This window comes from Podarcis tiliguerta, assembly GCF_965153285.1.
Source record: "Podarcis tiliguerta genome assembly, chromosome: 8".
NCBI lineage: Eukaryota > Metazoa > Chordata > Lepidosauria > Squamata > Lacertidae > Podarcis > Podarcis tiliguerta.
The window spans coordinates 26,837,665-26,851,932 of record NC_139541.1 but is presented as its reverse complement, the minus strand read 5'-3'; the positions used below and the strand labels follow the sequence as shown (position 1 = coordinate 26,851,932).

The 14,268-nt window shown below is 48.8% G+C and overlaps 1 protein-coding gene across 6 annotated transcripts in view; it reads right to left on the bottom strand.

Annotated features, from left to right (window-relative positions):
* ZNF362 (zinc finger protein 362) overlaps positions 1–3,003 on the bottom strand; it is a 30,433-nt gene extending 27,430 nt beyond the window's left edge. Inside the window, exon 1 of one of the 6 annotated variants that reach the window (XM_083452166.1) lies at positions 2,402–3,003. Coding sequence is in view for 2 of the 6 variants with exons in the window: in XM_083452162.1 (XP_083308288.1) it covers positions 2,304–2,455 (152 nt within the window). In the remaining 4 variants the exon portion in view is untranslated. Of the gene's footprint in view, positions 1–760; positions 1,796–1,819; positions 2,001–2,303 lie in introns of those variants that run through there. The other 5 variants (XM_083452168.1, XM_083452162.1, XM_083452167.1 and 2 more) reach the window with 5 other exon arrangements.
* Positions 3,004–14,268: the final 11,265 nt, after the last annotated feature.

Below are 14,268 nucleotides of genomic sequence, written 5' to 3'. Positions count from 1 at the left end.
TGATCCGAAAGCTTGCAAACTCATACACCAACATTAGTCGGCCTTGCTTGAGGAGGAGCCAAAACCACATCATCTCTATCACCGAGTCTTACCTGACCTTCTAAGTTCCTATTCTCTGCCACCGACAAAAGCAACCAATGTCTTAAGATGCCAAATGGATCAACTACATGCACACACCAGGGCTGTCTGAACCCCTCTCTCAGCAATGTCCAGCCCAGCTCAGCCCCAGGATGGCCGAAAAACTTGTGTGCCGCCTCTCGAGAACGTCTCCACCTCTTCTAAGGCCTCTGCCGACCCGCTTCAAGAACAGCCACCCAATCCAACCTAACCCAAACCGGCATTTGGGGGTGGGGGTGGGTCAAATTGTGGTATTTTGGGCAGAAAGTCTCCAAAAGGCAAACTGCAAAAATTATAACTGAACAAAAGGACGTGGAGTTATGTCTCACAGATCCATGCACAGTGCACCATTCCACTGGAGGAGCAATAAATAAAATTTTAAAAACCAGCATATTTCCCAACCACTGTCGCCACCTCCCCACTACCATCCAAAAATAAATCCATGCTTGTCTTAGGACACATTGCTTCTTCTTTTTTAAGTCCAATGGCAAATGAGCTCACACAAGATTCGGCCACCAAACATCTTAAAATTTAAGTCAAGACCAAACACCACATATACGGGAGACAAATGCACACGGAGACATGAAATATAAATATACGCACACACGTATAAAAGCTTATGTTTCTCTGAAACTGTACAGACCTTTCTCTACCGAACTGCAAAAGTGGGGTAGGGGGGTGGGGAGAGAGAGACAGGATCTCCAACATTTTTTTTTAAGCTGCAGATTCCACACCAGGAGAAAATACCACATTCCAATTCAAACAGCTAATTTCCAAACTATTCCTCAGCAAACGTGGCATTTACAAAAGCTGTTTTAAGAAAGCGAGCACAATACCCCATTAAAAGAAAAGGCATGTAGAAAAAAGAAAAGAACCAACAAATTCAGTTACAACCCACCCCCCACTCCTTAAATATTCCAAAAGGGGGGGAAAGGAAAGAAAACTGTACAACTCCGAGTCACTTGGGAGAGAGGGGGTGTCCTTTTTTATGCAATATTTTCATAGCCAACTTTCGCATAAGTTAACTTCAGATCTAAAAAAAAAATAAACAAACAGCCATTTCTTTTTTTCCCCTCTCCCCTTAAATAAAAGTGCAATCGACACGCAATTCACAGTGCAAGAAGCAAAAACAACAGTGCAACATCCCAGACTCACACACACAAAAGCAAAGCAAGATTACAACAACGCCAACCCCCCTCCCCAAAAAGCATAAAACCCCAGAACAAAGCAAAACACCCCTTTTCAGGTGCCCCCGGTTCCCCCCTGGGCTGCCTCTCCAACACTCTCAAGACAGTTTTTTTATTATTATTATTAAAATTTGCAGACAAAAGGGGAAACAAAAATGGCAGCCTCGCTTATTTTTAAAACAGAAACGGGGACGCCATATTCTGCAGATCTGCAAAAAAGGGAGAAATCGGAAGCTTCGCCTGGACTCCGAGAGGGGAAGAAGAGAGGAGGAAAAAAAAAAATTCAGGCAGCCGCAAAACTAGAAAGTCGGAGGGGGGAAAAAACGGGAGGAAAAAAAAAATTAAGCTCCTTTTTGCCCTCGCCTTTATTTGCATTAAATCATTGTTGGCCGGAGGTCTTTTTGCACCAAAAGGGGTGTTTTGTTTTATTTATTTTTTTAACGTATTATTCTTAATAATCTTTCCCTCTTTTGAATAGCCCGGCTTTTATTTATTTAAAAAAAAAAGACACTTCCTATACCAATACACATGCTCCGCTTGCAAATTGCAACCCAAGCCAGAGATCCGTCTGCAAAGGAAGAAAATGGGCACCCCCGTTTCGCTTCCTCTTCCTCGCCTCCTCCTCCTCCTCCATCTCCACCCGCCCAACCTTTAGTTACGTCGGGGGGGGGGGCGGAATAAGGAGGAGGAGGAGACGACCGGGGAAAGCGGGGGGGGGGACACACACACCGGGAAGACAGTGCCCCCCCCCGCACGATCTCCGGTGCAGACCTGCTGCAAATGCGCGCATCGAATTTGCAAACGCACCGTCTCCCCCCCACCCAATTCTAATTCCCCCTTTGCAATCTTAGCCTGAAACTGACATGCATTTTGCAGAAAGCCAAGGAAGGAGAGGAAAAAAGCATGCAGCGTTGCTACTGAGTTGCAACATTTGCAATCTAGCCCCTTCTCTCCCCCCGGCTCCAAACCTCCACAAGTTTAACCCCACCAGCCTCCAACCTCGCCAATCCTTGCTTGGAGCTGGCCTGTGAGAGCGCGTCCGCCTCTCTGCCCTTTCCTCCATAATAACAGAACACAGTAATCGGAAGAATACACACCTTCGATTGCAGAGGTTTTGGCAAACGTGGGGCGCTTTTAATGCAAATAGACATGAGGCGAGAGTATAGATATCTAGAGATAAAGACGGGTAATAATAGAGCCACTCAAGTCTTATCAGGAGGGGGGGCAAAAAGGAGTGGGTTTTTTTTTTTCAACACTCCCCCTCAAAAAAAAAAAAAAAAAAAAAAAGAACAACACTCCCTACCAGGGCGATCTTGGGAAGTTCAGTCTCTATAGCTTGGGTGTTTTTTTCTCCCCCACCCCCCCTCCGCCGAGTGCTTATAAAGCTCAGTTCAAATCTTCCGGGTCGGCCAGGAGTTCACTTCTGGTTTTTGCAACAACCCAAGCCAGCCAGCCGGAGGGTTGCTTTCTACGAGGTCCGAGCGAGCAGCAGAAGGGTTTTTCCTCTTGCGACCGATTCTTTCCTTCCGCCTCCAAAAATAAAGCAAGTTTTCTTTAAAAAGGCATTTTTTAAAAAAAACCAGAAAACCTCCCTATTCTTTTTGAGCGTGTTCCTTTTCCCCCTCCTTTTTCTGCAATCTTTTTTTCCCCTTTCTTCCTTGGTAGTTGTGTGCGAAAAGATTCACTTCTTGCGAGAGAGTTTCCAAAAGGGGCAGATCCAGGAGAGGCGAGGGAAATGGGGGAGGGAGTTTTGGAAAAGAAAACATTGGGGTGGGGTGCAGAGGGGGTTTGGTGGGTGGCGGAGGGGGGGGTGTCTTGTGGGTTTGGCTGGCTGCAGAATGTGCCCAGACATTGCTTGCTAGGCACAGAACAAGAGATGGGCTGGCTTACGCGCCTGTTCCCTCCACCCACTGATTTTTATTTTATTTAAATAGCAGATTCCTGATCATTTCTCCCCCCCCCCCAACACAACCCCCAGCCCCAAAGTTGCCTTAGGCAACTTTGAATTTCCAATATAAATTCATAGGGGAAAATAAAATAAAGGGTGTGCTGGTTAATTCAGGAAGGCCCGTGGCCCTGGAATCCCTCTTTATCTGGGAGCAAGCACCACTGCAAAATCAGAAGCATGGAACTGTAGAGTTGAAAGGAGTCCCCAGGGATCATCTAGTCCAACCCGCTGCAAATGCAGGAGTCACACCTTTGTTTCTAAAGTGACTTAGAAGTATAATAATAATAATATGCAAAGGCTACTGCTTGTCTAGCCAGGCTGCTACTCTGGATTTGTGGTAGATGGGAGGTAAATCCTGAACTCAGGACTAAGTCATGTGATGGGTGTCATCTGCAGCTTCACAGGGTGTCTGGCTCCGCTGTCCCCTAAAGAGCACTTTGCTCTGTAAGTGTGCCTCCGCCGGATGAATGCTGTCGTCTAGATTTATATACCTCCTTTGATTCACAAGATCTCAGGGTGCTTCACAGGATTAAAAATACAAAGTAAAAACACCAGTAAATGGTTAAAGCAAAAGCAACAAGACAGTAACCCCTGTCCCACAAACACATTTTTAAGAAATGTAGAATATTTAATTGGCCTTACAAAAAACCCAAACAGAAATACAAAATATAAATTAACATATAACACTTAAGAACAATTTAAAACAACCCCAGCCTTCCCAAATAATTCATTTTTTTCTGCCAGATGTTCTTGTCGTAAGCTGAGACTTAAGAATAAAATTGCCAGGAAATAATACGTCCCCTCTTGCCCCCCCATGCTATGTCTCTGTTGGGAAGACTGTTCAATGGAGAGGGAGCCACCACTAACAAGGCCCTTTTGTTAAAACTCCAGCTCCCATCATCCTCAGCCAACATGGCCAATGGACAAAGATGATAGGAGATTTAGTCCAAGACCTGGAGGACACCAAATTGGGATTATACACAACCTCCATCAGCTGTATTTCACCTCTTCCTGCTTTGTATGGGTCATTTCAAAATGGCAACAAGGGTCACTGGCTTCTATGAGTGGGATTCTCTCACCTCTCTGGGTGTGGAATTGGGTGGGGTGGGGGGGACACCCGATGAGGACTGGCCCATTTAATTATTAGGTGGTGGTGCAATGGTTAGAGTGTCAGACTAGGACCTGGGAGACGAGGGTTCGAATCCCTACTCAGCAATGAAGTTCACCAGGTGACCCTGGGACAATCACTGCCTGTCAGCCTAACCCTACTGCACAGGGTTGTTGAGCTCCTTGAGCTCCTTACAGGAAAGACAGAACATAAGCAAGCAAGCAAATAATAAGAGAGCTCAAAGAATGCCACCACCTTGAGCTGGCACCCAATTCATGCTCTACGTTCTCAACAACCCTGCAAGGTAGGCTAGCATTATCATCCCCATGTAGTCAACGAGAGATCAATGTCTTATGCAGGAGTAGTCATTCCGGTGCCTTGCAGTCCCCATGTAGTCAACGAGAGATCAATGTCTTGCGCAGGAGCAGTCATTCCGGTGCCTTGCAGATGTCATTGGGCTCCAGCTCTCATCAGCCCCAGAGTTGACTAACCCTGGTTCTTACCTTAAGGCTTCCCTAATCAGTTTGGAGCTGGGCCAAGTTTAAAACCCAGGACTTCAGTTCTTTGTTGCTGCTGCTGCTGCTACCTCACCAAGGAAGACTGCTGCTTCATTTGCCCCACATGCAGATGTGGAATAGAGCACATCCCAAAAGCCTCTCTGGGGCAAACTCAGCCTTGTTGCCCTTCCGGTTGAGACAGAGACACCTAGCACGTGCTTCTGCTCTGCCAGATGTGCTGCCCGTAATTACGCATCAGCACACACTATTTGTGCTGATAAATTGCCATATGACTACAGTAATGCACCATAAATTAAACCCAGGACAGGGAGTGAGAGTGACCAGACAAGCTTTACAAGCTCATCCCAGAGACCTCTGCCAAAAGAACGAGAAGGGAGCAGTTTGGGAATGGGTGGTATCTCTCCGCCTGTCTCTCACCTAGGCTCAGAGTCAGACCAGTTGCAGGCGACAGCAGCCTCGCTGGATAGATCATTGGCTTCGTACCAATCAGCTCATTCTCCATAATGGAGAAACCCATGTTCAGGTTTGAAAACAATGTCTATCTCACCGTAAAGTAAAGGTAAAGGTACCCCTGCCCATACGGGCCAGTCTTGACAGACTCTAGGGTTGTGCGCCCATCTCACTCAAGAGGCCGGGGGCCAGCGCTGTCCGGAGACACTTCCGGGTCACGTGGCCAGCGTGACATCGCTGCTCTGGCGAGCCAGAGCCGCACACGGAAACGCCGTTTACCTTCCCGCTAGTAAGCGGTCCCTATTTATCTACTTGCACCCGGGAGTGCTTTCGAACTGCTAGGTTGGCAGGCGCTGGGACCGAACAACAGGAGCGCACCCCACCGCAGGGATTCAAACCGCCGACCTTTCGATCGGCAAGCCCTAGGCGCTGAGGCTTTTACCCACAGCGCCACCCGCGTCCCTGTATCTCACCGTAGTCTCCATCTTATTACAGCTTCAGCTCACTCTAGCAGCAACCTCAGGTGATAAAGCAACAATAGGGCTGCTGCTAAAATGGACCTCCCTGAGAAACAAGAGGGAACGATCCACACACACAAACAGCCCAATGAGCACTGGGCTTTCTCAGTACCCAGAGAGTGCTAGCTGTCAGCTGGGAAAGGAAAACAATCAGAAGGCAGGACGGAATGGTATCCGGGAAATGGGCATGGCCAGCCGGCCGGCTGGCTCCCTGGAGTGTTATTGTCAGGAGGTGAAAATATACTGCAGCAATTCATCAAGCCTTGGGGCATATCCACACCACATATTTATAGCAGCACCATGGCATTTTAACCAGCCGTGGCTTCCCCCAAAGAATTCTAGGAGCTGTAGTTTTGTTAAGGGTACTGAGAGTTGCTGGGAGAAATCTCATTTCTCTCCGAGGGCTACAATTCTCAGAGAAATTTAATTAGGGCTGCCATATTTCAATAAGTAAGAACCAGGACACCCCAAAAATTGTGTCCGGGTGGGAATTCTAGCTCTGTGAGGTGAATAAGGGTTTCCCAACAACTCTCAATAAATACCCTTGACTGTTAAAGAGGTATAAGAGTGTTTCAAATGAACGATGCAGATGTGGCCAGTTTTCTCTTCCCTTTGTCCTTTATTTGGTTTTTTCTACTTAGCTGGGTGCTTTGTTCCTCATTCCCCCTCTGCAATAGTCTGGCTTGTGCCGAGTCAAAAGTCAGGAGGATAGCTGTTCTTTGGATTTTGGATTTACTCTCTCTGTATGTGATCGTCCTATAACCTGGTAGCAGCCGTTCAAAGGCAGCTGGGCAGGTTCTAGCTCAGCATTGGAAATGAGCTACTAATTTAATACTGGATGCTTGGTTGGGATGAGTCCTCATGGAAAACTGTCAAAGCAATTTAAAGTTTTATTTTCATTAACCCACAAAGGTCAAGGATGGTTTTGAGAAAACATGGCCTGTGTTTGTTCAATACACTAGAAAGGACAATGCAACCATGAAACCACCAGCAGCTGATGGTAGCCTCTCAAACCATCTATTCAGATGAGAAAAACAATCTTCTGCAACCATTTAACACCCCAACATGTAGACTATATTACTATTGACTCTATATGCATGTAATCTGAACGCATGGAGGGAGGGGGGCGGGCCTTAGGGAAGCAATCTTACATGCATTTATTCACTTTGCAACGATTATGAAAAACACAAAAACATAAACTATTTTAATATTTATAAAAAAGAATGACACATTGGCAACCTGCATTGTACAAAGCAGTGGACAGTACATTGCAAGGGGATTTCTCATTCCTGCACATGAAAATAGGCACCTGCGCACGAGAGACAGGGTGAACATAAGACCATCAGAAGAGCTTGCTGGATCAGGCCAGGGGCCCATCTGGTCCAGCCTCCTGTTCTCACAGGAGGCTGACCAGATGCGTCCTGTGGGTGTGAGTTCCATAGTTTAACAATGTACCCTCTTTAGAGATGTAAATGTTTAGGGAGGCAGCTGAACCTTGACGTATGGGACCAGCTCTCACGGAGAGCATTCTAACAAGGGATCGACAAAAATGCCCAAACGAGGACCATGATCTCCAGGGACAAGGGCCTCCAAAATAGGGACAGTGTTAGGGTTGTGAAAGGTGTGGAATAATACAGTGGTACCTTGGGTTAAGTACCATATTTTTCGCTCTATAAGACGCACCAGACCACAAGACGCACCTTGGTTTTGGAGGAGGAAAACAAGAAAAAAAATATTCTGAATCTCAGAAGCCAGAAGAGCAAGAGGGATCGCTGCACAGTGAAAGCAGCAACCCCCTCTTGCTGTTCTGGCTTCTGTGATAGCTGTGCAGCCTGCATTCGCTCCATAAGACGCACACACATTTCACCTTACTTTTCAAGAGGGAAAAAGTGAGTCTTATAGAGCAAAAAATACGGTACTTATTTTGTTCCGGAGGTCTGTTCTTAACCTGAAACTGTTCTTAACCTGAAGCACCACTTTAGCTAATGGGACCTCTCGCTGCTGCTGCTGCGCCGCCGCCACACGATTACTGTTCTCATCCTGAAGCAAAGTTCTTAACCCGAGGACTATTTCTGGGTTAGCGGAGTCTGTAACCTGAAGCGTCTGTAACCTGAAGCGTATGTAACCCCGAGGTACCACTGTAATAGGCAGTCAGCTGTATTCTGCACACACATGCGGCATACCTTAAAACCACAAGAGGGAGCCAAAGCATAAGAAAATAAATCTGGGGAATATTAGTCTGTAAGTAGATTTGTAAGATCACATCTTTGTTTTGTGTGGGTTGGTGTGCCTCTCTCTGTGTGTGTTCCCTACGTGCACATCTTTCTGAAGGTTTGGGAGGAAAATTCAGCTGGTTTGAAGCCCCTCCCAACGCTGCAAGGGTGGCAGTGATGATGGGGGAGCTCTGCATTTCCCCCTGCCTAAAGGAACACCGCAGAGGGGCCTGGCTGATGTCACTAGGCAGGGAATTCCAAAGTGTAATACAGGCTTCCTCAAACCCTGCCTTCCAGATGTTTTTGGCCTACAACTCCCACGATCCCTAGCTAGCAGGACCAGTGGTCAGGGATGATGGGAATTGTAGTCTCAAAACATCTGGAGGGCCGAGGTTGAGGAAGCCTGGTGTAATGCCTGAGTCCTGAGGGCCAGCTAGAGAAGTCTGGAGGGCCGCATTCAGCCTGTGTGCCCAAGTTTCTCCACTTCTGTCCAAGAGGGTGTCCCCCCCAACCCCATTTTGGTTTCAAGAGAGACTTGACAAGCAACAATTGTCCCACCATCTCATCAAAATACAACTCAGCTGCAGGGTAAATTTATTTATTTATTCATTTGGAGAGGGTTTTTTGTGTGGTAAATCTGCTCTTTAGCCCCACCCCCAAAAGTTCCCATACAATAAATTAAAAACAAGGCGGTCCCTGCCCACAGGCTCGCAGTCTAAAGGACACGACAGAAAAGGAAAGAAGGAAGGAAGGAGGAGAACAGAGGAAAAGCGAAGCAATTGGTGTGGGCACCAATTCTTAAAGTTGGTTTCTTAGTATGGCCAGCTGTTATGGAAAGAGTTTGAGGACAACAGGAGCCCAGTGGAGATGATCTTCATGGCTTTCTGTGAGGTACTGTGGCCCTGCAGCTAAAAAGCGTCTCCGTTACTATAGAAAAAGCTGCCTCTATTCCTATCAATGAAATGTACCTGCTTGGAAAGCTGCAGTCTCCAGGAACTCTGCAGAACACAAGAAGAGTCTGCTGGATCAGACCAATGACCCAACAGATCCAGCAGCCAGCGGCACCCAGATACCCCAATGGGAAGCCCGGAAGCAGGACCCAAATGCAAGAGCCCTCTCCCCTCCTGTGGTTTGCAGAAACTAGTATTCAGAAGCATGGCTGCTTCGGATTGTAGAGGCAGAGCAGAGCCATCATGGCTAGTAGCCATCGACAGCCTTTTCCTCCTCCAGGAATTTATCCAATCCTCTTTTAAAGCCATCCAAGGAGGTGGCCACCCTTGCATCTTGTGGGAGGGAGTTCCATGGTTTAACTGCGCACTGTGTGGAAAATTACTTTCTTTTCTCTGCTCTGAATCATCTGCTATCATTCAGTTTGTAAGGACGTAAGACTGCGGATCAGACTCATGGCCCATTTACCTCAGCCTCCTCTTCTCAAAATGGCAGACCAAATACCCCACCAAGCAGGACCTAATCACAATCCCCTCCACAACACAGTATTAACAGACCCTCCAAGTGTCCCTGTCCCCCCCCCGAACCAGTCACCCTGGTTTCTAATTGGATCCCAGAATGTCCTGCTTTTCCTTCGGACGTCTCTATTTTCAACAGAGAAATGCTGGAGAGTATGGAGTCGAGGCAAGGAGATAAGTAACTATGCAACCTTTAGTAGACATCCAAAGATAGCTCTGTAGAGGGAGGGTTTTTTAGTGTTTAATGTATGTTGGAAGCTGCCCAGAGCAGCTGGGGCAACCCAGTCTGGTAGGCGGGGTACAAATAGTAAAATTAGTATTAGTATGGGGACGCGGGTGGCACTGTGGGTAAAACCACAGAGCCTAGGACTTGCCGATCGTATGGTCGGCGGTTCGAATCCCCGTGGCGGGGTGAGCTCCTCATGGTTCGGTCCCAGCTCCTGCCCACCTAGCAGTTCAAAGCACCCCTAAGTGCAAGTAGATAAATAGGGACCGCTTTATAGCGGGAAGGTAAACGGTGTTTCCGTGCGCTGCGCTGGTGCTGGCTCGCCAGCTACAGCTTCGTCACGCTGGCCACGTGACCCGGAAGTGTCTTCGGACAGCGCTGGCTCTCGGCCTCTTAAGCGAGATGAGCACGCAACCCCAGAGTCGGTCATGACTGGCCCGTACGGGCAGGGGTACCTTTACCTTTACCTATGGAATAGGACGTCCCTGTTTTCATTGCGGAAAAGTAGGAGGGTATGTACTAATAGTGGGATGCGGGTGGCGCTGTGGGTAAAACCTCAGTGCCTAGGACTTGCCGATCGTATGGTCAGCGGTTCAAATCCCAGCGCCTGCCAACCTAGCAGTTCGAAAGCACCTCCGGGTGCAAGTAGATAAATAGGGACCGCTTTATAGCGGGAAGGTAAACGGCGTTTCCATGTGCTGCGCTGGTGCTGACTCGCCAGCTGCAGCTTCGTCACGCTGGCCATGTGACCCGGAAGTGTCTTCGGACGGCGCCGGCTCATGGCCTCTAGAGCGAGATGAGCACGCAACCCTAGAGTCGGACACGACTGGCCCGTACGGGCAGGGGTACCTTTACCTTTATGTACTAATAGCTGCTGCTCCCCAGAAAAAGGTAAAAACTGTGGCACATTAACCAGGACTTGCTGAAGCATTGCATCTGCCTCCTTCCCTGTTTCCTCCAGAGGTGCAGCTGAAGAGATTGGGAATGGAAGAGGCGGTGTGTGTGTGTGTGTGTGTGTGTGTGTGTGTGTGTGTGTGTAAACGCTCCTGCCTTCAACCAGCTTCCAAAGAGGAGCGAATTCTGTGTGTTTCTGATAGGAGGGCCCCAGCCCTGCCAAAATAAACAGGAGGGGAGAGCTTGGCCGCTGTCCAAGAGTAGCAAGGGGCCCTCCGAGCTGCCGAGCCTCGGATGTCGTGCGGGCAGAGCGCGAGAGGAGTCCTCTGGGCAAAGCTTTGAAAACCAGCCCAGGAATGCGCCTGCCACAGGGCTCCCACAGCACAGCTGCGCGGCATGTTTAGATAGCATCCTTCTTCACGCCACTGGAATGTCGGGGCAGGGAGCTGGCAGGGTGGGTCGCTGCCCTCTGAGAGGGGAGCACAGAGCTCCCCCCACCAAAAGCACAGAAAGCGAGAGGTGGCCTTCTTTCGAACGCTGGATGCAAACTTTTGAGTTACACTGGATTCTGCAGGCAGAGATGTAAAACATAGGGAGTTGCCGTATCCTGATCTGGCCCTGGAGTGTTCAACCTGACAGATTTAGGCTAGAAACCTTTTCTGGTCTCTGATACTATTTTAACTGGAGCTGCCATAAATTCCACATAGGTCCTTCTACACTTCACTGTTTCCTGGGTTTTTTAACCACCTCTTTAGAGACATAGGTTCTCAGGTTCACCTTGGTGCAGCAGATCCTGACTTTTAAATGTGAGTTGCTGTCTGTATCACCTTTGGTCACAGAATCTTAGGTGGAAGGGGTCCCCAAGGGTCATCCAGACCAACCCCCTGCAATGCAAAAATCACAGCTAAAGAATCCCTGACAGATAGCCATCCAAACTTTAAAAACCTCCAACAAAGGAGAGTCCACCACCTTCTCAGGTACTCCATTCTACTGTCAAACTGCTCTTACTGTTAGACAGTTCTTCCTAATGTTGGGGTTATTTTATAATATTGTTTTATAAAATCCTTAAATAGTAGATTTTTAAAAAAGCAAGTCCCACCCATACAGGGCTAAGAGTTCTCTCTCTCTCTGACTCTCCCTCTCCCCCCCCCCCGAGATATTATTTCCAAGAGAATTCCCTCTGTTCGTTCTACAAATTGATGTCAACAATCAAATCGATAATCAATCACTGTTCAGCTGAGGATGGTCAGCAGGCGAGAAAGAGTTGTTTGGGAAAAAAGTTACAGCCAGTCAATGGAAGGAGGAGACTTACAGTATGTTACAGTGTAAATTCTGTCATCCAGGGCTTTCAAACATTTCACACACACCATAACGTCCTGCAATCCTCACAGTGACCCTGAAAGGTAGGTCACTATTATTCCCATACTGTACATGTAGAGTGGGAAACTGAAGCTGAGAGGAAGTGACATGTGTTGCCAGCAGAGGCAAATTTCGAACGAGGGGGTTATCCATACACATCTCAGTCTACACAATGCTAAAATAAAGAGAAACCTAACCAAACAACAACAACCCCAAAACCCGTCCAGCTGCATTTGAAGCAGTGAGGGTGTGAGGCGACGGAACAGGACTTCTGGAGCAAACTGAGTGAGAGAAAAAGTTTAAGCACGCCTCCAAAGGCAGTTTGCTGCTTGGAGGCCAAGTCTGGTCTGGGGGATCAAGGTGGAGAACAGTGCCTCTCCCCAGCTTCAGTCCCCCTGGTAGATGATTTTGATGGAGGTGTCTGCCTCTGCTTCCTGCTTGACGCTGCAGCTCAGCGTTGAGAAGAGACAGTGGTTCACTTCTTCCAGCCAGTCCAAGATGCGCTGCTCTGTCTCGGGGTCAAGCTGAGGAGGCCTCTCCCGAGAAGAGAGACAGTCCGGCTCTTCTTCTGCCTCCGACGCCCGATCTCTCCGAGGCTCTTGCGGGACGCGTGCCGTGTGTGGCGGCCCGGTTCCTCTGCGCCCGAGGCCTTCCCCAAGCAGGAGCAGCTGCCCTCCCCACACGTAGGGTGCAGAGTGCCGCCCACTGGGCAACGGAGGCAAGAGGAGGCTCTGAGAGAGAGCGCCATGTCCGGGGACTCTTCTCACGTGGTGGGAAGGAGCAGAAGAACCATTCCGTGCTCCTGGACTTAGCCTGGTGGGCCTGCTGCTGTGGCTTTTCCTTTGCTCTGCCCAGGCCTGGAAGGGCAGCGGTGGCTGTCGAGAAGGCCCTGGTGCCAGCAGCCCGCGGGCAAGGGGGGCACGCAGGCCCCGGCGCGACCCAGAGGCCAAAGACCTCCCTGCGATGGAGGCCGAGAGGCGATGGTCTCCTCCTCCTTGTGGCTTTGCCATCCACCTCCTGGCGCCTCTTCTCTCACCTTCTCTTTCGTTACAGAGCCTTGGGAATGGAGAGAACGAACTCCACAAAAAGGCTTGCCCCGTCGTTCAGCTAAGGCTTCTCTTTTTCTCTCCAGATCACCCCAAGTGGGAAGATGTATCCCCTGGAAGTCCCAAGCTCCAATGAACTGAGGAGGTGGACTTTCCCCGGCAATGCACACACTCCGCAGGACCTCGTCGAGTTACAGGGCTCTTGTGTGGTTTACGGCTGAAAAACGACACTGGTAACTGACAAGGCTGAGTCTTTCATTATGCAGAGATCGGCTGCATGGTTTTCTCGGTAACAAAAGTCCCCGTTCGCTCCAGGGAGGAGGAGGAAAATGCCTCGTTGCCAGCAGTTCACACTTGAGTATTCCAGCAACGTGTACAGGACGGTCACCCTCCAAATTTGGCTGCCTGATTTGCAGCCGTACATCAAGTAGGAAAAACAAACAACAAACCAAGCTAGCGCAAGGGAAATTGCTGGATTAGGTGGGGCAATCAGATTCTTATTTTAATGATGTGGATGTCTGCCCTGGTCAGACCCCACCTGGAGTCCTGTGTCCAGTTCTGGGCACCACAGTTTAAGGATACTGACAAGCTAAATGTGTGCAGATGTGGGTTGGCCAAGGTCATAAAGGTGTCTGGAAGCCAAGCCTTATGAGGAATGCTTGAGGGAGTTGGGTATGTTTAGCCCGGAAAAGAAAAGACTGAGAGGTGATGTGAAAACCATCTTCAAGTATCAGAAGGGCTGCCCCATGGTAGCTTGTTTCCTGCTGCTTCAGAGGGGATGGCCCAAACCAACGGGTTCTAATGACAAGAGATTCCCACAAAACCTTAGGGAGAACTTTCTGCCAGTAAAAAGTGCTCTGCGGTGGAACGGATGACTTTGGCAGGTGGTGGCCTCTTCTTCACTGGAGGTTCCTTAACTGAGGCTGGATGGCCATTTGTCAGGGGTTCTTTAGCTGTGATTCCTGCATGGCAGGGAGTAGGACTTGATGACCATTGGGGTCCCATTGATTCAGGGATCTCTAATATTCTTAAGCAAAAACTCCAAAACAATCCTATTAAGCCTGCCCTTATTTAGAGATCCTGAACCTTTGACTCTTGAATGTTATTGACCATAGGATTCCAAGAGGCAGGGGGCAGTGGTGGAGGGAAGAGAGACCACACAAGATCCCGTATATACTTGCACCAGGGTGGGCTGGCTTCAGGAGAGGCTGGAAACTG